The sequence below is a fragment of the Vombatus ursinus genome, unplaced genomic scaffold, assembly GCF_900497805.2.
Source record: "Vombatus ursinus unplaced genomic scaffold, bare-nosed wombat genome assembly UNPS02014798.1, whole genome shotgun sequence".
NCBI classification, from domain to species: Eukaryota; Metazoa; Chordata; class Mammalia; order Diprotodontia; family Vombatidae; genus Vombatus; species Vombatus ursinus.
The window spans coordinates 79495946-79519384 of record NW_020954576.1 but is presented as its reverse complement, the minus strand read 5'-3'; the positions used below and the strand labels follow the sequence as shown (position 1 = coordinate 79519384).

At 40.6% G+C, this 23439-nt stretch overlaps 1 protein-coding gene across 1 annotated transcript in view; it reads right to left on the bottom strand.

Annotated features, from left to right (window-relative positions):
* Window positions 1-15676: 15676 nt before the first annotated feature.
* LOC114049734 (poly [ADP-ribose] polymerase 1-like) overlaps window positions 15677-23439 on the bottom strand; it is a 47402-nt gene continuing 39639 nt past the window's right edge. Inside the window, exons 18-23 of the mRNA XM_027871121.1 lie at window positions 22204-22302; window positions 21454-21606; window positions 19998-20125; window positions 19266-19327; window positions 18008-18122; window positions 15677-16199 (exon numbers count right to left, since the gene is read on the bottom strand). Of these exons, the coding sequence (XP_027726922.1) occupies window positions 16118-16199; window positions 18008-18122; window positions 19266-19327; window positions 19998-20125; window positions 21454-21606; window positions 22204-22302 (639 nt within the window). The 3' untranslated portion in view covers window positions 15677-16117. The remainder of the gene's footprint in view (window positions 16200-18007; window positions 18123-19265; window positions 19328-19997; window positions 20126-21453; window positions 21607-22203; window positions 22303-23439) is intronic.

Below are 23439 nucleotides of genomic sequence, written 5' to 3'. Positions count from 1 at the left end.
CATTTTACAGATACCTTTTCTTTTATTATCAGTTAGCAGCCATAAAGGATGTCAAATCCCAACAAAGGGCTAAATCTGTCCATCATCTGACCTTTAGTACTTGCTATTTACTCCTTTCCTTTTTTCACTTAACCATTGATTGATGTGCATTGCTTCTTCTGGCTAGTATTTTTCATCAGGGCGCCCACCCTAAGGTTGTAAACTCTTGGAAAGTAGGGAGGTAGAGGGCCCCCCCTTAAACTTCATTTTCTCCTACAGCACCCAGCAAGGTGACATGCACATAGTAGGACCTTAATTGTTGTTGTTTGTCCTTCATTTCTGAAGAGGACCGATGTCTTCACAGGGTGATGTCTTGATTCCTGCGTGAATTGGATTTAACTGAGGCAGAATTGCACAAAGTTGTCAGCTTCAATCTCTCTTCCAGAGTTATGGAAGTCTATTGGCAAGACAAAAGTCAAGAGGGCTGGCAATGGCCTGGGATGCAGCGGATGACCTTGGTGTCTTCAATGTCTGACCAAGCTCTAAGGAGTCTACAGCAACTGCTTCAGCCGTCTTCATGGCCAATGGAACAAATTATTCTCATCTTCCCACTCTACTGGGGAAGTCTTTACATGCTTAGAGTAGAGACCACCCCTAACTCACCTAGGGTTTGAAGCCCAGGCAATTGGGGTTAAGTAACTTGCCCAGAGTCATACAGGTAGCAAGTGTCAAGTGTCCATCAGTTACCTTTAACCTGGTTTAGCTCATCTGCTGAAATGGTTTACTTGGGTGTGGCTGCTGCAAATGCTTCAGCTTCTTGGAGTCACCTGTGAGAGCTGAGTGTCAGGTCCAGGAGCTTAATAACAATTTAAGCAAATCAGTCACTGAATTGGTGTTATAAGCTTGGGTCTGAATGGGTGTTAATTGAAGTTGCCGACCCATCAAAACTCAGCAGACAGACTTGCTTGTAATGTCTAAGAGGCTCAATGCTACAAGTACACCTGGTAACCAGGCTGGTAGAGAGAGGTGGTATTCCCTAGGTTGATCACACAGCCAGAGAGCTGCCTGTTTCCTCAGAAGCCAGACAGGGCAGCTAGGGATTGTGATCACCCTCTTAGTCTGTTCTTACACAGGTGGAATCTGAAGGATAATACAACGCCAGTGCCTGTTCAGGCACAGGGTCTGGTCAGTATACAAGCAAGGTAGGGACATTTTGCTGTCACTTGCTTTTCTCAGCAAAACAGCAATTTAGGAAACAAAATAGGGCAGCTCAGTGGTCGTAGAGATGACTGGCACTGTAACACAACCAGGCACAGCTAAGCTCGGTGAAGTACTTTGATAGACCTGTGATCTCATCCATGTGGGCACCCCCTCTACCAAGGATGAATGCAACCCATCTGCACCTTCTCATCCTGGGTAACTCAGGCCAATGCCCTCTCAACAATCCTGCCCATTAAATTGCAGTTGTACAGGCAACTTAAACATTTCACTGTAGTTTTATTTTTTTTTTCCCATTGACGATTTCTTATTGACTTGGAACATTTATATCAATCAATCAAGAAGTATTTATTTAGCACCTACTGTGTGCCAGACACTGTACAAGACACTGGAGATAGAAGTACAAGGAAGGGGGCAGCTAGGTGGCGTGGTGGATAGAGCTCTGGCCTTGGAGTCAGGAGGACCTGAGTTCAAATCTGACCTCAGACACTTGATACTTACTAGCTGTCTGACCCTGGGCAAGTCATTTAACCCCAGTTGCCTCACCTAATAAAAAAAAAAAAAAAAAAGGAAGTGAATGTTGAAAACTACAGATAAATAAATTAATTAGTAGTATGAGGAATTAAACAATACCTAATTACAAAGAGCTTATGTTCTAATGGATACACATACCCACACATATATGTATATATGCCTGTATATATATATTTATATATGTATAAAGGTTTTAATATTTCAAGGATCAATTATTTCATGATAATCTTATGATAAGTCTCCCTGAATTTAGCTAGGCTGCTCTGCAGACCTGTCCATTCCTGGACAATATTTAAAGCATTTCCATATTGCTAAGACCTGTCTGAGCTTGGGTTCCACTAACAGAGCCTTCAGGTAACCTCCAAATCATGATGAGACATTAGGAAAGTACTTTAATACATACTCACACACACATACATACACACACGTGTACAGCATACATGTAGTATATACACATATGTATATATTTATGTGCATATCTATTTATCGATCTAAATTTGGACTGGACTTGTGATTTCACTGACACAGGGGAGTTTCCCAGTGAGAAAACCCCCTCTACTGATCTTTAGCTACTCTGCAATATGTTAGGAAGTTGAGTAAAACCCACAAGGTCCAATGGTCAATATGCATCAGAATCATGTTTTTAGTTTTGCAATTTTTAAATGGTAGTTTTTAAAATTATACTGTGATGTGTTCTTATTTATAAAATATATTTTAATCTTGAAAGGTAAAGGGTCTCTATGCCTTTTCTTTATTATTGTTATTGATGCTGAAACTTGAACCAAGGTCTTCCTAATTCTGAAACCAGCTCTCTACCCATTATGTTATGCTGCCTGTCATATATGTATAAACACACGTGTACACATTAATAACACAACACACATGCTTACATGCATGTAACACACACATTATATTTATATACATATAAAGATGTCAAGCAAATGCACAGATTCCCATATTTCAAAGTTTTAGTCTTGGCTTGGCACTCCAATCTGAAGACAAGAGCTCTGGCTCATTCATCTGCTTCCAAACCCATGCCTGGTCTCTTGCTTAAGGGGCCACCTGGCTAAAATTAGCCTGGCCATCTGCTGAGACTAGAGCTGGATTATTCTTAGCTCCAGGATGCTTGAGAGCCGCATTGGATTCTTATAGATGAGAGGCATCATCAAGATTAATTAGGTTTGTCATTTTGAGGGGGAAGGGGAATAGGATGGTCAGGAGAGGTGTGGGTGAACCTGACCTAAGCCAGCTATCCCCACCAAATGTCAACCAACTGCCATCCATAGGGCAGGCCAGTCTAGCTGAAGCAGCAAGGCACCCTGAGGAAGAAACAGAAGGCAGCATACGCTAGGCAAGTCAAACCACCATGACCACCACTAAGACCACCATCTCCTCTCAGGCCCTGATAAGGCAACTTAGGACCCCGAACCCCCAAATCCCAGGAAAGATAATATTAAATAATGGCATTAAAGAGGTATTATCATCTACTTTGCTGCTACACCCTAAGGACCACAGGACTTCTCCATCTAACTTGCAGCTGAAATCTTCCATATAGGTTGTCTTCCCCCATTAGAAATATATCTTACCTTTTTATTTGTATCCCTGGAACTTAGCATACAGTAAGTGCTTAATAAATGCCTTATTCCTTCATTCATTAATAAATAATTGTTGAACTTCTTGCTCCTATTAGGCAAAACTCTTCCTTAAAGATTGACTTTGGTAATTCAAGACTCCTTGGTTTCTTCTTTGACAAGAAGTCATCAAATGACTTTAGGAAGATTCTTGGTGAAAATTACAGTGTGTTAGTCTGGTTAGTCAACAATCATTTAAGTGTCTACTATGTACCACTCACTATGCTAGGCATTGGGAATACTATATACATATATACATATACATATAGTATTCCCAATATCTAGCATGTAGGTATTGGGCTTATAGGTGTATATACACACACACACACACACACCCATATATACACATACATATGATGAGATCTAGAGTTTAGGGGTGCTGGAACCCCAAGATCGTGACAGGTGGGTCCTACCCGAAAGAATTTGACCCAAGCCTTCTTTCTGCCAAAAACAAGGTTTATTAAAGATCCGCCATATTGTCAGACCCTTGCGGAATCTAGGCATCTGCAAGTAGATTCTAAGAATCTGAGCAATGGCTAGATTTTAGAATCTGAGTACCTTAATGGAGATAAGATGGCCCTTATATACAGAAAGACTGTGGGAGGGATCTAGGAGCGGCCAAGTAGTTTGGGGTGACTAGAGGAGGGGTCTAAGGAGATCTGGATGGGAGTGGCCAGTAAACTGGGGTGAACAGGACTCCTGGGACCTGGACAATGGAGCCTAGCTAGGATTAAGTGTGAGAAATGGCCAGGGGTCATAGGGAGGTAAGACAATGGAGGGGAGACTGGGTGTAGCCACAATGAAAGGCCAGTTGATGGGATTATAGCCTCAGGCAAACGCTGGAGATTTGGCCATGTGGGAAAGTCCGGGGTTTTTCCCTCTTGGGGTCTAGCTTCCATCCTCATCACATACATACATACATATATATATATATATATATATATATATATGGTCCTAAGGCATGGTGAAGAAGTCAATCGTAGAAATCCCAAAGTAGTGCAGCCAAGTGAGAAACAGGTATTTGAGCTGAACTCTAGAATTGGCCCTGTCCTTGAAGAGTGACCTTAAGGGGAGATTTAAAAAAAAAAATCTATTCCTTTAAAAATAATTTAATTTCATTTTCAATTTCAAATTCTTTCTCTTCCCCTTCCCCTGTCCCCCCCAATCTCACAGATAACAAGAAAAACCAAAACTCATTACAAGTATAGTGAAGAAATAAGAATTCTTAAAGGCAGATTCTCAAAAAAGAAGGGTCCCCAAGGTTATTGTTGGTCTTTTCTACCCCTCTCTCCCACCGTAAGAAAGTAAGTGGGATTCCTCTCTTTAGATTTCTGCCCTAGAATTACAGCCTAGCCCCTAATACTATTCTATACCCAGTTCTCTGAAGTGGGTGAACAGCCAGAGATATGAGTTTGACTTGGAGACCCAAGAGATAGGAGTTCAAATCTCATACCCAACAGTTAAGACCATCCTCTTCCCCTTCCCCCGCAAAATGACAAACCTAATACCCTTACAAATTACTTAATCTCTCTGAGCTTTGGTTTCTTCATCTGTAAAATAAAACTAGGGACAGGATCTGTGATTTCATTGAGAAGCGGAACTCAATAGAGGAAACTCCTTTATTGATGTTGGTGAAGAACTTAAAAGTCTAACCTAGAGCACTGCAATTAAATGCCTTGCAAGAAGTAGCACTTGAACCCAGGTCTTCCTGGCTTCAAGGCCAGCTCTCTATCCATTATACTTGATGGCTCTGCATCCATAACATTGGAGTATCATCGAGTATTATCTCACCTCATGGAGTTTGAGTGGGATCACGTCAACTGGCATATTTGCCTTTACCAATACAGGACATTCTGTCTCCTGTTGGTGCCTTTGTACAGACGTAGAAGGCTCTTTTCCCTCACCTTACAGAATTAGTTTCCTTCAAAGGCCTACCCTGATTTTTCCCAGTGCCCTCTACTTTGATAAATTACTTTTATATACTTTGCATTTATCTATCTGTGTTTGTGTTGTTTCTAATAGAATAAGCTCCTTGAAAGCAAGAACTGGTTCAAGGTTTGGCTTTGCATCCCCAGGGCCTAGCAAAATGCCTGGCACATAGTAGGCACTTAAATACCTGTTGAATGAATAATATAAGGAAAAAAAGTATATAAATGTCTGCTATTGACATCATATAAGAGGTGGGCTGGCACAGTTAGTACAGAGCTGGACGTGGTGTTGGGAAACCCTGGGTTCTGGTGCCACTTTTGATACATAATGGTTGTATGACCCCAGGACACCAGGTTGTGGTATTGATCTGTATTGGTAGAGAGATCTTCTTCACTAAAAATTCTATCAATGAAATCACAGGTCAGATCCAAAACACAAAAACAATGAAAAAAAAAAAAGTCAAAAAGCATTTGTTAAACATCCACTATGTGCTAGGTACTGTACCAACCCTGGGGAAATAGTATAACACAAAATGATATAATACAATATAATTTATTAAGCCCTTAATATGTGTTAGGTACTGTGCTAAGCCTGGGGGTACAGGATAACATACAATATGAAATATTGTATATACATACAAAACAATTCTATATATATATATCAATAGGGAAGGGTAATCAATGGGCTATCTATATGCTCCATCAACACCCACATAATGTCAAAAGGCTTGGAAAAACACCTCCCCCAGCACATTAGAGTCTTCCCACAGAGGTTTTGTGGTAAGACATGGACAAGAGTACACGAGATGAGAAAGTATGGATAAATTTGAACCTGCTCCATTAAATGTCCAAATTAACCAGATGATAATTATTTTTCAATGTGTATGTGTGTCTGTATCTCTATCTGTCTACCTACCTACCTATATCTTTTTATTCTTTTCAAAGATCTCTCATCTTAGTGAGGTAGACAATACAATATACATTTATAAGCCAAGCCAAGCCAAGCCAAGCCAACAAAGCATTTACTTATTAAGTGTTTTCTGTTTCAGGTATTGTACTAAGCAGGCAGGTAGGTGGTACAGTGCCAGGCCAGGAGTCAGGAAGATCTGAGTTGAAATTCAGCCTTAGACACTTCCTAGCTGTGTGACCCTGGGCAAGTCACTTAACCTCTGCTTGCCTCAGTTTCCTCATCTGTAAAATGAGCTGGAAAAGAAAATGGCAAACCATTTCAGTATCTTTGCCATGAAAACCCCACCTGGGGACATGAAGAATCAGGACATGACCAAACAAAAACAAATCTGGCTAAAGGGTTCAGGCATTTCAACCCTCTTCCCTGCCTCAATCCCACTCTCCAGGCCAATGAACTCTAGATCTGGTTCATGTGATATTATTGGTCTTTTATTGTTCAAGTTCTGACTCAGATGGACATCATAGGATCAGAGAACCATCAGGGAAGTTAAAGGTCATCTAGTTCAATCCCCTCATTCTCTCATCTTAGAATAAATGGAGTGACCTGCCTAAGACCCCACAAGTAATAAGTGGCAAAACAAATGCTTGAACCCAGGTCCCCTCACTCTATGCTCTCCACCATGCTATCCTTGGTAACTACCACTTATTGCTAAACTCATGATTAAAAGAGAGGCAGGAAGAAATCTAAGTTTTGCTATTATTTTAATTCAAAATTTTCTATTATAATTTTTTTGGTCTCCTCCCTCTTGAGAAAAAAGAAAAGAAAAACAAACCCCCTATATTCTGGCCATTTTGAGGTTAGTTTTACCTCACATTTTTAGGTCATTTTCTAAAGGAATTTAGTGTACCTTCTTGGTCATTTCAATAATGCAACATCCTAAAGGGAATAGATATATAATTCCCCAGTTTATTTTAAAATAAAATTTTATTGCTATTTTTGTTTTTGCATTTCCCAGTGCATTCCTCTCCTTGTTCCCTCCCAGAGAATTAACCTTTATGACAAAGAATAAAAAGGGAGGGAGAAAAAAAGGTTCAGCAAAATGAACACATTGAAAAACTCTTCTATCTGTAGTCTCCCACCTCTGCAGAGAAGGCAATGTCTTCTCATCTTTCTTCTTTAGGGCCAAATTTAGTCATTCTAATTTCTCAGCATTGTTCTAATTGTTTTGTTCTTCTTTCCATTCACACTGTAGTCACTGGGTATATTGTTTTCCTGGTTCCATTTATTTCACTTTGTGTCATATCATAATCTTTTGCTTCTCTGTACAGTACAGTGATATTCATGTTAATTAGTTTCATTCAATTAGTTAAGCCATTCCCCAATCAAAGCGACTAATTCTTTGCTACTACAAAAAAATGTTGTTATAATTATTTTGGTACAGGAAGAAACTTCTGGAATCTAAGAAGTAGAAATGTTAGACTTTTCCCATTTCCCCTCAAGTAGTAATGTTTCAGAGTTCTCTTCCAATTTCCCACATACACACTTTTTAGACTAAAAATTCGACTTGGGCATGATTCTATTGGCAGAAAGTTGTATTTTTTTTTTTTTATATTCTTATTATCTCATTCACAAGCCCGTGAGATAGGCCAGGCAAGTCCTCAGTCCCATTCTGCAGATTGGTTAAGTGAATGAAACTCAGACGACTTTGTGACTTACCAAAGATTACATGATTAATACATTTCAGAGCTGGGATTCAAACCCACATCTTCGGGTTCCAAACCCAGAGCTCTTCCTTGTACATGCCTCATGTACCTACTAGTTTCAACTCTGAGTGGTATTTTCTTTCTATCTTCTCCAGTACCTGGCCCCAGGACTCTGCAGTCAACATTTTTTGTGTTAATTCATTTAAATTCACACTCTCTCCATAGCACTGAACTCTGAACTAAGAGCTCACATGGATTCTAGTCCCCCAAACCCTACATATAGGTTCTTTCCTAAGCTCCCATGACTGGGTCCATTTCGATGACTTATTGGTAATCCTCATTCTCTAGCTCTGACTTAGTTGGGTCCCTTTTATCCCCCAGACCATGCTTACATTATCTCTTCTAACTGCCTTCATACGAAGATCTTAATTTAAGCTTCTTTCATCTCAAATAATAATCGGGTTCTTTACTGTACCATCTCTTCCTGACCAGCTTTGTTACATTGCTCACATTTCCTGGCCTCCACTCTCTTAGTACCAATGTCCTGTCTCCCCCTACTGCCTGATTCAATGACTCAAAACCTAGTTTCCAAGCCCATGTGGCCATCAATATGCATCAGGTAACTTTCTGTTTAAAAAAGGATGGGTATACACACCTGGGGAATGACGATACTGTATTGATACAAACATGGTCTACCTCACTTAAATGAAGTCTTTGAAGTGAATTTTTTTTAAAAAGGTATACAGTGAAAAATAATGATCAACTAGTTAATCTGAATATTTTCTCTAATGGTCATAGGTTGAAACTCATCCAAACTTTTTCATCCTGTGTACTCTTGTCTATGTCTCACCACAAAATCTCTGTGGGAAAATTCTAATGTGCTGGGGGAGAGGTTTCTACAAGTCTTTTGACAGTATGTGAGTATTGATGGAGCATACAGATAGCCCACTGATTATCCCTCCATCTTGTTATATGACTAGCCTACATCCTTTTTTGGCCATACAACTCCCTGAGACCTCATGCTCTCCTATGTAATTCTTTGTTTGAAATTTGCTACAGCCAAATCATGCCCACCATCTTGGGTTGGCTCAATTTAAAATTTTCAGATTTTAATTTTTAAAGATATACAAGTGGTATTTGAATTATATGTTAATACGATGGGCTTTTGTTTCAGAGAAAAGAAGTCTGAGGTCATTAAAAGGCAATCCAAGGTACTTCCTTCCAAATTGATTTTGGGCCCAGTTCATTGTCCATTGGTGGGGTGTATTCAAGATAGATGTGCTTTTGGATCAGTCCTACTGGATGCCTATCCAAATGATTATTGTAGGCATAGGAACATCATAGGAACATCAATTTGTATTCTGTATCTGCTTGGTAATCAGCACCATGACAGGAAATCCTTCATTTGATCCCTAGTGGATATACCTAGTGGCAAACACCTTTGGCAAATATCTTATTTTTTTTGTACTATCAGAGTGTCTAAGTTTTCTCTGGCTTCAAGGAATCTTATGTGATCCTGACTTCTGCACTAGAAAAAAAAAACATTTTAAGGCAGCATTTTCTATATCAAACCAAATGTCAATAATATGTACAATGAATAATCTCAAATACACCATAGAATATCATTTGCAAAAGCTTGCCGGTTTCCTTCTCATAAAGTATACCCTTGAAATTCCAATGACTTAAACTATTACTTTATTCAATTATTATTAATATTATTAAATTATCTCTCCCCATCCCCAGTCCCAGGTTCTAGTCATAGTTTTGCCATCAATTAGCTATGTGACCTTGTTCGAATAATTTTATGCTTTAAGACTTGGTTTCCTTTTGTCAAATGGAAATATCACATGCCTTTCCTACTTCATAGGATGTTACAAGGATGATTTAAAAAGTATAAAAGCACCTTATTAGGGTGCGTTTATTTTAGGGCTACTTGAATTTATAAAGAGCATATGCTCATGTTAGTGTAACGAAGGATCATGTTGGTTCAAGTGATACTCTATCCTCATATATAAATTATACAAAACCTGAATATGGCCTTTAAAAGTCACACAAGCATTTATTTAGCACCCACAGTATGCCAGGTATTGTGCTAGGCACTGGAGATACAAAGATAAAATTGAAATAGTTTCTCTTCAAAGGGCCTTAAATCTGCTGAGGGACAAAATGTATATATACAAAATCAATACAATGTGAAAAAATGATAAAAGTTAATTTATGTGCATTGAAGAAATGTTTAAAACAATTTTGAAATAAAATATTTCAAGATTCTAATTAGGTACTTCAAGCATGTACCCAGTTCAATAAAGACCTTGACAATAGGTAACTTCAAAGTGAAAGAGGGCATAGAAAGGGAAGCAAAAACTGTATGAAACTGGGAAGCTGCAGTTAATCAACATGCAGGTAAGTGCTTATTACATGCCAGGCACTATGCAAAGTGCTGGGGATACAAGGAAAGGCAGAACAACACATTTCCTGCCCTCAAAGAGCCTTTCAGTCTAATGGAGAAGCCAACAGGCAAATAACTATGTATCATTTCATATGGAAGGCAGTGGAAAGAAGCCCTGAATTCAGCAGGAAAAATCCTGACTGTGTAATCTTGGGCATAGAGAATTCACTAATCCGGGCTCCAGTTTCCTTATTTGTAAAATAAGTGACTTGGCCTGTATGACCCCTATGGTACCTTCCAGTCCTAAGTATATATAATACTGTTAGATGAAGATAAATTCCTGTAAACTACTCATAAAAGCCTCAAGGCTGATAATGATATAAACAGTGGAGAGTGACTTATCTTAATAGGCATGAATTGACAAATTACATAGTGATTTGATCCACTCTTTCCAATAAAAGTCAAAGTAAATACCAAATTAAGATAAAAAACAGCCCAATCCCCCATTCTTAAAAAGGTCTTACTCAACCCTCCCAGCTTCAATCTTGTATCTCTCCTGCCATTATTGACAAATATCTTGGGAAGGTGTTCTAACCTTTATGGCTCTACTTTCTTTCCACTCACTCAATCTAAACCTTTTGCAACCTGGCTTTCCACCTCATTATTCAATTGAAATTGCTCTCTCCAATTACTAAGGATCTCTTAGTTGCCAAATCTAATTACATTTCCTCAGTCCTCACACTCCTTCATCTCTCTGTATTCTTTCAGTTTCATCTATAGCCCTCATCCTCTATTCTCTCTCCTCCTCAGACATTGGTGACATTGCACTCTCCAAGTTCTTCTCCTACCTCTCTGACCACTGCTTCTTCAATCTTCTTTGCTGGTTCTTCATCCATGTCATTCCCACTTATCACAAATGTCCCTCAGGAGTCTATCTTGGACTTTTTTCTCTATCTCATTTGGTGATCTCATTAGCGCACACGGGTTTACCATCACTATGCAAATTATTTCCAGCATAGTCTCTCTCCTAATTTCCTCTCAGACATCTTAAACTCAACATGTCCAAAACAGAATTATCTTTGGGTTTTTTTGGTCCTGGCTTTCGGGTAGTCCAACAACTTAAAATTACCTCTCCTGATCTGTTTCCTAGGTCAGTTGTTTTTGTTGTAAGAAACTTGTCATTTTTCTTCTATTTTTTCCCCCGCAATCTTTTGAGTTTTGTTTTAATATTTCTTGATGTCTCATGGAGTCATTAGTTCCTATTTGGTCGATTCTAATTTTCAGGGAGTTAAGTAAGTTTTTATGGTACCTCTTGCTCCAAATGGTTGATTCTCTTTTTTCATAGCTTCTATAGCTTTCATTTGATTTTAAAAATAATTTAGCTCTTCATTTAACTCTTTGTTTTAATTCTTCTAGGAACTAGACTTGTGTTCAAACTTTTTCTTTTGAGACTTTGCTTTTGAAATCATTTTCTTTTCCTAGGTCATCATAATAGCCCTGTATAGTGGGATTCTTTTTTTTGGTTTGCTCATTTTTTTTTTTTTCAAAGTATACCCAAGGTCTTTTATGTCAGTTTGCTCATTTTTCAAGTCTGCTTTTTGTAGGCTTAAAGTTACTGTAGTTCAGTCATTCTTAACTGTAGGCCAGTTGTGGTTAGAGACTTCTACCCTGGTTATTCCATCAGTCTTCTACTCTGGGCTGTAGGTTAAAAAACCAGTTCTTGGAGCAGCTAGGTGGCGCAGTGGATACAGCACCGGCCCTAAAGTCAAGAGGACCTGAGTTTAAATCTGGCCTCAGACCAAACACTTGACACGTACTAGCTGTGTGACCTTGGGCAAGTCACTTAACCCTGACTGCCTCACAAAACAAAAAAAGCCAGTTCTTACTTTGGTCCTGGGATCAGAGCCACAGTTATCATTTGCCTCTGAACTTGATGCTGGCTCAGTAGTCAAGCTAGGGCTCCTGCTAGCAACCACTCCCTTAGGACTCTCTGCCCTGAAACTACCAGATGGCACATTGTGTTTGTTCAAGGATCCCTGGGGAACCTCTTCTTGCCTGATGCCCAGTTCTGGCTCAGTTCCTGGACACTTAAGTGCTCTGTGCAGCATACCCCTGGCCAGACCTCATCCCTAGTATCTGCTGACTTCTAAGCCTTCCCACGGCTGGAAAAATTACTATGACCTTTTCTTTAATTTCCCAACAGAATCCAGTCTGGCACACTTCCTAGATCTTTATGGAAGAGGTTTGGTGGGTAAGCTAGACTGTATTTCTTATTCTGCTATAATTCATCATCTTTCTCCCCATACTACTTTCTCTCAAACTTTCTTATTACTGTTCTGGGCACTGCCACCTTCAACTCCTCTATTTACTCAACCCGCATAACCAATCTGTTGCCCTTACTTGTCTTATATTCACAATAATAGTTAGTATAAGATCCCTTCTCTCCACTAACAGCCAACACCCTGCCACAGGCTCTCATCACCCCAGACTTGTGGACTACTGCAAAAGCCTTCTGGTTGGTCTACCTTTTTCCAGGCCTTTCTGCATTCCAATCCATCCTCCACTCAGCTGTCAGTGATTTTTTTTTTTTAAAGGTAATTGGGGTTAAGTGATTTGCCCAAGGTCACACTGCTAGTTAAGTGTCAAGTGTTTGGCCTGAGGCCGGATTTGAACTCAGGTCCTCCTGACTTCAGGGCCGGTGCTCTATCCACTATGCCATCTAGCTGCCCCTGTCAGTGATTTTCTTAAAGCAAAGGTCTGAACCATGTTATTGCCCACTCCCCACTCAATCTCCAGTGGCTCCCTACTACTTCTAAAATCAAATTGTTTGGGGGGGCAGCTAGGTGGTACGTGAAATACAGCACTGGCCCTAGAGTGAGGAGGACCTGAGTTCATATCCAGCCTTAGACACTTGACACTTACTAGCTATGTGACCCTGGGCAAGTCACTTAACCCCATTATCTATTGACATTATCTAGTCAAAAAATAAAATCTAATTGTTTGGTTTTCAAAGTCTTTGGCAACAGGGCTCCTTTGTGTACTCAATGAAATAGCAACATTGGCTTTCTTGCTGTTCCTCACACTACACACCATTCTTTTCTGCTGGTTGACTCCCACGGCCAAAATGGTTTCCCACCTCATTTCTGTCTCTTGCCTTCCTCTGACAGTCAGCTCATACTCCACCTTCTAAAGGAAACCTTTTCTAGCCCCATCTGTTGCTAATGTCGGGTCTATGGGTGTTCATGGGAGACTAGCACCTCTAGCGTAAGGGCTTGCCGAGCCCTTTTCAGGCCTGCTCATCCATCTTTGGTGTCCACCTGACACTCTGCCTGTGGCCCCAAGCTGTAGCATGTGCAGCAGCCACACCCCAGTAAAACCATCTCAGCAGATGGGCTAAACCAGGTTGAGAGTAAGCAATAGGCCTCAAATGTATTGGTGAGTTAGGGAATTGTTTACCCCCAAGCATGTGAAGACCTTCCTTGGCAGAATGGGCAGATGAGAACTTGTTCCAAAGGCCACGAAGCTGGCTGAAGCAGGCACTATAGAGCACTTAGAGCTTGGTCAGACATCAACGATGCCAATGTTATCTACTGAATCCCACGCCATAGCCAGTCATCCTGACTTGTCTTGCCACTGGACTTGGATGACTCTGGAAGAGGGAAGCTGACAACTTCGTGCAACTCTGCCTCACTTGAATCCAATCCATGAGATAGTCAAGACATCACCCCATGACGTCGTAAGTCCTCTTTGAAAACAAGGGATAAACACCATTACCTTCTGTCTATGTTGCATGTATATTGTAGGTAGAATTTCTCGAATGTTGTTTATCCCATTACAAAGTAAGCTCATTGAGGGTAAGGATTCTTTCTTTCTTTGTATCCTTAGTGTTTAGCATAGTGCCCAGAATATGTTAAGTGCTTAAGCTTATTAACTGAGATTACAGTCTAACTTGCTACCTACTAATTAAAAAAAAAATGGACTTGGTAGAATATAACATGGCCTTGAAAGCCTGCCCCAAAACATACCCCATGTATTGTTATGCAACGACAACAGATGTAACTCAACATGCTTTTGTGCACTTACCAATCACGTACAACAAACTAGGAAGAAAATGGGTCTTATGGGACATATTTAAAAAAAAAAGATTCTTCATGCACTGTGTCTTCAATTAATCCTTTTCTGTGAAAACTTTAACAGTGTGTAAATGATGGGCTCAATCATCCATGCTTGAAAAACCAAAGTGGATGAAAAAGGAGTAGGCTGCCCAAACTATGACATGTAGTTGGGTGGACAGCACATTGAGTTAATTCAGTCACTATGTGTATCTCAAACAGATGCTGTAGATAGACAAAGAGATGGGGCCAGTGGGACAATTTCAGGCTAGATGGTATTTTGGAAACTCTCAATGACTCCAAATTGCTTGCTAATACAAAAGCCCCTCTATTTCCCCAGTGAGGCTGGTACATCTGAACAATACAAATCATGTACTGGTATAATTTTGGATCATGTACTGGTATAATTTTGGAAGAATTAAAATGAAAATCAATGGAAAGACTAATGGGGGGGGAGGGCACCGAAGGCTAGCAAACTCTACACCTACAAGAAATAAACCTTTTCTTTATCCTAGGACACCTTTAAAAAAAATGGTAATATAGTTTTTAAAGTTCTATTTACGGCATGAACTTTGATATCTTAGTGGCCATCACATCTGTTTCATTTTATAGATGAAGAAACTGAGGCAGCATAGAGAGGTTGTGTCTCAGGCAGGATTTGATCCCAGATTTTCAATTCCAAGTCTGGTACCCTATCCATTATGCCACACGGCTTCTATGAAGTCATGATGCCTCTTGGATGAAAATAATGGAGTTGCTCCCCACTGGGCAGAGTTCTGCTTGCTGCTTGTAACTTACATTTGTTGTCATTAACACACCCCTGGATATTTGTGGTCCTTGCTCATAAACAGGTACATATGCTGCATCATCAAAAACAAAACAATGCTCAGAGCTAGCACTGAACAGGCACACATGACATAAGGTGGCATTTCTACTTTAATTTGACAGTGACCATTAGCCCTCAGGTGCATATTTTTAAATTCTAGGCACAAACTGTCAAGGTAAGAATTGTGAACATTGCTTTTCATTCACAACAGGACACATTCCCAGAACCAAATGTTGAAGAATTTATAATTTAGAAGACCCTCAACTCTAAGTAAATGAAGCTACTTACAGTTTTCACAAAACCAAATCATAAAAAAAAAAGATCAAAAGGGGGAATTAAAGACTACAAAAGAAAAAAAAAAGAACTAATTAGTATGAAATTAGCTTTTATTTTTACCTTAAAATAAATGTGCTTAACACTTTTTCCAAAATCAAAACTGAGGAACATTTAGAAAGAGTCGGAAGCACTTTATTTTCCTTTGAAATCTAATGATGTAAACATCACATTGTAATTTCCCTCTCTAAAAATCCCTCCCCCCATGCTTATTTTATGTAAAACCATTTTTCTTCCAACTTTTTCACACTTGTCAGTTACAGGAGATCTGTTATGCCCCAGGGGGTGCATGGAACTTGAGTGGGTGGGGAATCAAATCCCCAGAGACAAACAAAACCCAGAGACTTAGGCTTGGGAAAAAAATTCTTTTCAACATATGGCCATCTGTTTATATAAAATCCTTATGGAGAAGATTTAGTGAAGTTAAGAGTTGTCTGCAACTCAGCTCTTTTGATATTTCTGAAAGGGTCATTGATATTTAAGCCTACCAGGCAGCTCAATGCTACAGCAGAACTACAGGGGTCCAGCCTAAGCACTAGGCAAGTGCTATCTGTTCACCACAGAGAGGTCTTAAAGTTGAACCTCAATTTCAGTAGATACTTCAGATTTACCTGAGCAATATCATAGACAATGTATCTGGAGTGAGAGAGTCAAGGAAATAAAGGCTTTCAATGGTTAAATACACATGATCTCATCATTACCTTGTATACTCCCAAGAAGACTGTCTCCTTCCTTCTGAACAGTGCATGTGGGGTTCCCATAGCTGCTGACCTTTTCAAAGCTCAAGATGAACCCAAGAAAGGGTTCAAAGGCCAGGGAGGCCCAAGAGTCCCAGGAAGAGCTGCACATCACCTGCACCACCCACCTTTTCTCCTCCCCACCCCTGCTTTGATCTTGGTATGGGAACCATGATCTAGAAATGGGGCCCGTCATCAACCCACAAGGAAGGCAAGCCAGTTTACCAGAAGGAGTCGGCAGCCCCAAAGGAGGCAGTTAAGTACCAGGCCAATCAACCCACAGCCACCATCTTGAGCACTACCCCAATAATTCTGATCCTGATGGAGACAGCCCTGGGAATAGCAGCAACCTCCAGGCCACCACCTCAGCAGCCACAGCTACTGAAGACCTAGAAAGAAAATTCTTGCTATGTCAAACGTCAAACATGTCAAACACCATCAATTTATATGGTTCCCAGCAGAAGTAGTAGTGAAGATGGTGCGTTAATCTACTTTATCGTTATTTCTAAGGACAACGGGACCTTTCGTTTGACTTGTAGCTGAACCCTCCTATATGTGTTGTCTCCTTCATTTGAATGTGAGATTCTTGTGAACAGGAACTGTTTCCTCTTTTTAGTTTTGATAATAATAATACAAGTAACAACTGTGGTGAGTACTTTACAAATATGAATTTGATCCTCTTGCCACTCTGGGAGTAGGTATTATCCCTATTTTTCAGCTGAGAAAATTGAGGCAAACAGGTTAAGTGACTTGCCCAATGTCACACAACTACTAAGCGTCTGAGGCTGGATTCAAACCCAGGTCTTTCCACTCCAATTTTGGTGCTTTACCTGCTGTACCACTTAAGTGCTTGTTTATCTTCAGCCTTTAGCCCAATTACTTTACGCGTAAGTGCTTAATAAATGATCTCTTTTTTTCATTCAATACACTGTCCTTTACTGTGTGATACACACCTTGAAAGCAGAATTCTTAACCTATCCCAACATAAATCTGATGGTCATCCAATGTGTCTTCTCTTGCATTTTACATGAAACACATGGAGAAGGTTGGACTAGAGGCAAGTACACATCTAAATCTTTGGACTTACAATTAAGAGCGAATATGGTGGGAAGACTTGTATATAAATCACCGTGGAATAAAGTTTAACAGAACCAGGAAAACCTGTCTCCACCATGAGAGATGGAAGAATAATGCTCCCACCACAAGCAAACAATGTGTGACTGTAATAACCAGGCTTGGCACCGGAGAAGAGGTGAGAAGATGCACTGATCTCCCTTCTCTTCAGAAGGGAAGAACCACAGGTATGGAATGGCACCCCTTCTGCCACACTTGGTTCATTTTGCCACATGGTGCTTCTTCTCTTTCCCTTTTAAATGTTGTTACAAGGGATGGATTATTGGGTGTGTGCAAGAGGAGAGTGTCACATCTGAAAAGGGAGGTGATGTAAAAACAAAAGATATCAATACAAATGTAAAAGGAAAAAATTGGGGTGGGGGGGGCAGGATGACACTATCCCTGTCCCCACCCAAAGATCCTTTGGCCAACTTTGATTTATCATTTACCTGGGCTATACACTTGAACTACTAAGCTCCTAGAACAGTTCCTGAAGTGACAGAAAAATCACATAATACACAATTGGGGGGTATGGGAACAAGCTCCAGCCATTTTGAAAAGGTGGGGTTGAACACAAAGGCCAAGAAAGGATACTCGTTATATAGGAGACAGGTGTCACTAACACCAGAAGGAACCCCAGTTCCCAAGGGAATTTCCACACCATCAAGAGTGACACTGGCTGTCGGATCGGGCGCAGTTTTGCCCAAGCCTGAAAAAAAGAGAAACTGTGGTTTAAACTGTGGTATAAACATGTAGGCCCCAGGAAGAAAATTTCCACTTTTTTCAAACACAGGCATATGATAGGGGTAAGTGTGAATTATTATTATTGTTACTATTTAAAGGCTGGTCTATCTGTTTCCCAAATAAACATTATTTTCTCATCTGCTAATTCTACTTCACATCTTTTCCCCTTTGCTCTAGACTTGGAAATGAAGCCAGCATAGTCAGGTACAAGATCATTAACTTTTACATCTCTTTAGAAACCATCACTGGTTAAGCTCCTAACATTAAACACTCTAGATTGGCCTACTGCCTACTCCCCCCCCTCCAATTCCTAGGTAGTGCCCTTCATTTAGATCCATCCCTACCAAAGTGAGAAAAAGCAGGTACCCCAGGTTCCTGGGCACAGACCAGCCATGCAGCACACTTTCTTAATGAGTTAGACACAACGTATTATTTTCTACTAAATCAAAACTCAAATTCAAAATGGCAGCTTTTACAGGCTGGTATGGACAAATAGCTTGCATTTCTCTAGCACCACAGAGATAATCATAACTAACACTTCTACAGCATTTAATGGTTTAGGAGTACCCTTCCCCCATCACCCTATTGGGGGTGGGGACGTGCAGAAGAATTATTATTATTTTTATCCTGGGTTCTGTGATTTCATTGATGGGGAATTCCTCACGTGGAAACTCCCTCCACTAATGTGAGATATGGTCTAAAGCTTTGCTTGAGCATTCATGATTAAGTGATTTGCCCAGGGTGTGTTACAAAACCAGCATGGATCAGAGGCATATTTTGAACCTGAGTCCCTGAATTTAAGGGCCAAACCCCTCTCTCCCATACACCAGGCAATTTTTACAAATGAAGAAACTGACTCAGAGAGGTGGCAGGGTACCCAGAGTCACCCAGCTATCAGAGTTAGAAGCAGGATTTGAACCTAGGTCTCCTGATCACAAGTCTACAACTCTTCTACTAGCCCAGGCACACAGATTTCAGTAACCCTAAGCTACTTACCAATCTCCCCAAGCTATGGAACGCCTAGCAATAGGATCTGGCCTCACTGGCAAAACAGAAGCCTATTGTGTGGGTGGGCCTCAGTCAGAGCCAACAGCCCATGAAATGTTACCTTTGACACTGTGCTTGCCCTTGGGTAACTTGCTGATGTGGGATGCATGCTTCAGTTCATACCTATTCAAAAGAACACATAGAAAAAGGCATTTTTCAGTCTCTCTTCAGGTACATTGGCGCACCAAATATAAGGACACAGGCTGTCCCAAAAGTCTTAGGGCAGTTTTCAACCATTAAAGAGCTTACAGCTGCCTTAAGCTTATCCTGCCTTAGTAACCTTAACAAAATATGGGGACAATGTGGCCAGTTTGTTTAAAACAGGACAACTGCAGCAAAACTTGAAACTGGAAACACTGCTTATTCCACCCCCCTTAATTTAATTCAATAGTACTGATTAAATATGCCAAGTACTGTGCTATCAAGGACAAAAGAGAACAGCCCCTGGCTTCAAGGAGTTTCCATTCTAAGAGAGGTTAAGTTTCACCTTCCAGGCCAGAAGCAAACCTCAGCAGGGATTCCTACCACCTCCCCACCCTCAACTTTCTAGCTTTCCCTTAAGTGTGGTCCTTTGCATCAGAATATAAACTGCTTGAGGGCAAAGACTGTCTTTTGGCCGCTATCCCAGTAGTAAGTGCTTATGGGTCTGTTTGTTAAGAAAGGTTCTCTGGTTTGGAATAAATGATGGGAAATTTCTATAGTCTTTACCTATATGACAACAGCAACTTAAAAGAATTTTTTCTCCAACAATAAGCCCACCTAGTCTCAATGGCCCCAAATCAAAGTTACTTACATGTTTCCAAGAGCAACTTCTCCCAGGAGGATTAATCCTATTGGGTCTCCCTGTGATGTGTGGCAGTAATTGGCACTCTTGGAAACCATGTCAGCAAAATAGATTCCTTTACCAAACATGTAGCCAGTCTGTAAGGGTGGAAACCAAACAAAGATTTGAGAGACTATTTTGTACATAACAAGGTACCATACAGAACACAAATGATAAAACAAAAGCAAATCATAAGTAAGCTGAAAGCTTCTCAATGGAGTGCAGACTACAGGCCAATGATATAGCAATTTTGATTTAAAGGTGCTGGGTATAGTCTAAATTTGTACTGCTGACCCTACAGTGACCTGCAGGTCTCATTAACCATTCTGTACTCAACTGAATGGGGGTGGGGTCAAGAATTAGTTCTGGTCAGAGGTCACAGCCTCAGTGGGTATGTCCATAGGGCAACCAGTAGGTCAGGAATCTGTGAAGAAAAGCTAACGGATATTATGGATATTCAAGCTTGGGAAAGGGGATACTAATAGAAGCACAGGAAGGGGAGAGTCATGAGTTTGCTTCATCTAGACCAGTGGTTCTCAAAGTGTGGTCTGGGAGGTGGAAACTATTTTCATAATAATATAGCATTTATTAATAGATAACTATTAGATAGATACCTCCTGTAACTAACTGTCATTTCGAAAAGTTCTTTAAAGATATGAAGTCATTCTGAGACCAAAATGTTTGATAACCGCTTATCGAGACAGTAGTATAGCAGAAAGGATGCGGGATGTGACATTAACAGACAAGACTGAAGAAAGAATGTAGAGCCCGGAGCTCTTTGATTCCTGTTTCTCCTATGTCCCAACAATGTGTCACCTCGGGCAAGTCAGTGTAGTTAAACTTGCTGGGCCAGTTTTGTCAACTGTAAAATGACAAAGGTAGGACCAGACAGCCTCTAAGATCCTCCCCAACTCTAAATCTATGTTCCTAGCTGTGTTACTCCATGTTAGACTTATCTATAAAACGAAGGCAATCATACCATCTCATAGACTAGTGAGGAAGGTGCTCTGTAAATCACAGGGGCACTAAATAAACTTAAAGGACTGCCACACAGAAAAGGGACTGGATTTATTTTGTATTATTCCAGAGGCAACACCAGGACCCAGGGGAAGACAGATTTGGGTTCAATATAAATAGGAAAAATCATTAAGACTTGTTTAAAATGGAATGACACGCCCTGTTAAAAGGTGAGCTCCTTTTCACTGGACATGTTCAAGCAGAGGCTAGATAAACGTCTGTTAGATTACAGGATGGATTCTTGCACTGAAGGGATGCCCTGGCCACTATTTTCATATCTGTCCCCTCCCACTTTGAGCCAACTACTTGAGCTTTCTTTCAAACAAGGTCTCCTCCCTCTCTCACTGGGAGGTTCACTCGAAGGTACCTAAGGAGAAAAATGCAGCTGTGTACAACCTCTCCTACATACCACAGGGGCTTCAGGTGGGGCGATTCGAAGACCCTGAGAGAGTATCCCGGCAAAGTTGGTGGCCCTGGACCCATGCCACAGCAGCCGCCGGTTATGAAGCTGCTTGAAGGGCTTGTAGCGTTGGCTTTCCCCTTCACGCTCAATCTTGAAGATCTAAAAGCAGTATTTAACAAGAGAGAAAGGGATGAAATCCTGGCTGGTCACTCACTACTCAAGGAATGAAATGAACTTTTAGGAGCCAGGCTACTTCAAAAGCAAAGATCTCTCTTGGCTCTCTCCTTTTTCCCAAATCCAAAACAAAACACAAATTTTGTAGAGCCACTAAGAGAAACTTTTCTGTTTGCTGGACAAGAAGCTGTAGTAGTTTTCCCTCTGGAAGTCTTAAAATCCTTCCCAGAGATAACAGATGATCTCAAGTTCAAAGTCTACAAATTTCTACTATTTGTACAGTTACTTTCTAAACTTCTCACTTTTCTTCAGAGACTTGTTATTCAATGATAGAAAATAAAGAGAAAAAGTAGTTTTAAAAAAAGAAACACTGTTTTAGCTTTTTGATTAACTCTCTTGGTTTTGAATGGGGTGCCCAAATTTTTAATTTGAGAAAAAGCAAAATAAAAGGGTACTTTAAAACAAGCCCAATTTCTGTTCAACTTTAAAGATGGGCCATTTCCTAAAAATGCTGTTGGGTACAATATACTGTTCTGTCCCACCTGGGGGCTGAGCAAAGGAAGAAGTAGGATGGTTTCTTACATCAATAATTTCCAAGTCGTAGGCATTGTGAGTAGTAGCGTGTGTGTTCTTAACATACTGCCTGATGATGTCAGCTTCTTCTGAGTTCTGGTCAACCACCTGGAAGAGACTCACTGAATGAAGTGAAGGAAGGAACCCACCCACCCATTTAGGCCCAGGGCTGGTCAGAAACCTGATCAAAACAAGCTTAGAACAGTACTTCCTTGGGAAGTAGGCAAGTTTATTGCCCGGGGGGGTGGGGTGCAATGGGTGAAAAGGCACTGGCCGAGTAGTCTGGATTGCTAGGTTCTAGTCCAGCCCTGACACCCTAAGGATGTAATACCATCACGGCTCATTCCTCTTAGAAGAGTCCTGTGAAGAGGGCAGTACTACAGCTCAGTGTACGGACAAGAAAGATAATGCACAGGTCACGTTACTCGGTTCAAGGTCACAGCAAGTTTGGATTGGAGTAAAGATCAGAAATGAGCTCAGAGGGTCCCAGATTAAGAGCAGGAAGGGATCTCAGAAGCCACCGAGTTCAATTTCCTTCTTTTCAGACACAGAGATTGAAGCTCAATGAGCTTTAGTGACTTGCTCAATGTCACAGAGGTAATAAGTAGGAGGGATGTGAGACTGGAACCCAGGTCCTGACCAATGGCCAATGGTCTTTCTGGCTCTGTTTATAGCCTACCTAGTGCTGAATCACATGTCACTTTTAAGATTGTCTATACCTGCCATTTTATTTTTCAAAGAAAGAATGCTTTCAACTGGCAGGTTTGCTATACTTGCCATCTGAGGTGATAGAAGAAGCCACCAGATTTCCAAGGACATTTTTTCCCAGAGTTCTTAAAACTAGATGCAGGTATATGTCTTTTAGAAGTTAATCCACATCCAGACATCATGGACTGCTACAGCTAAGCTGAAATGAGTTAAGCCAATCATGTGCCCACAATAAATTCAGCACCAACACAGTGAGAGTGGGGCTGCCACACTACCAGGGGATGGTGTGGGTCAACCCTGGTCGGAGATGGAGGCAGTTAAATCTACTTATCCGCAGTGCCTCTGGGGTCCTAAGTATCTGTGGCAGGAAGATAGGGAGACCAAATTAAAAAAAAAAGACAAAAAGACAAAAAGACTTAAAACTGTTACTCTGGACCAAATAAAGCAAAAAACTCCCTTGAAATAGCTAGCACCTTAAAGATCCCTCTAAATCAGGAAATTCTGGGGCTCATGGGTCCCTTTGATAGTCTGGTGAAG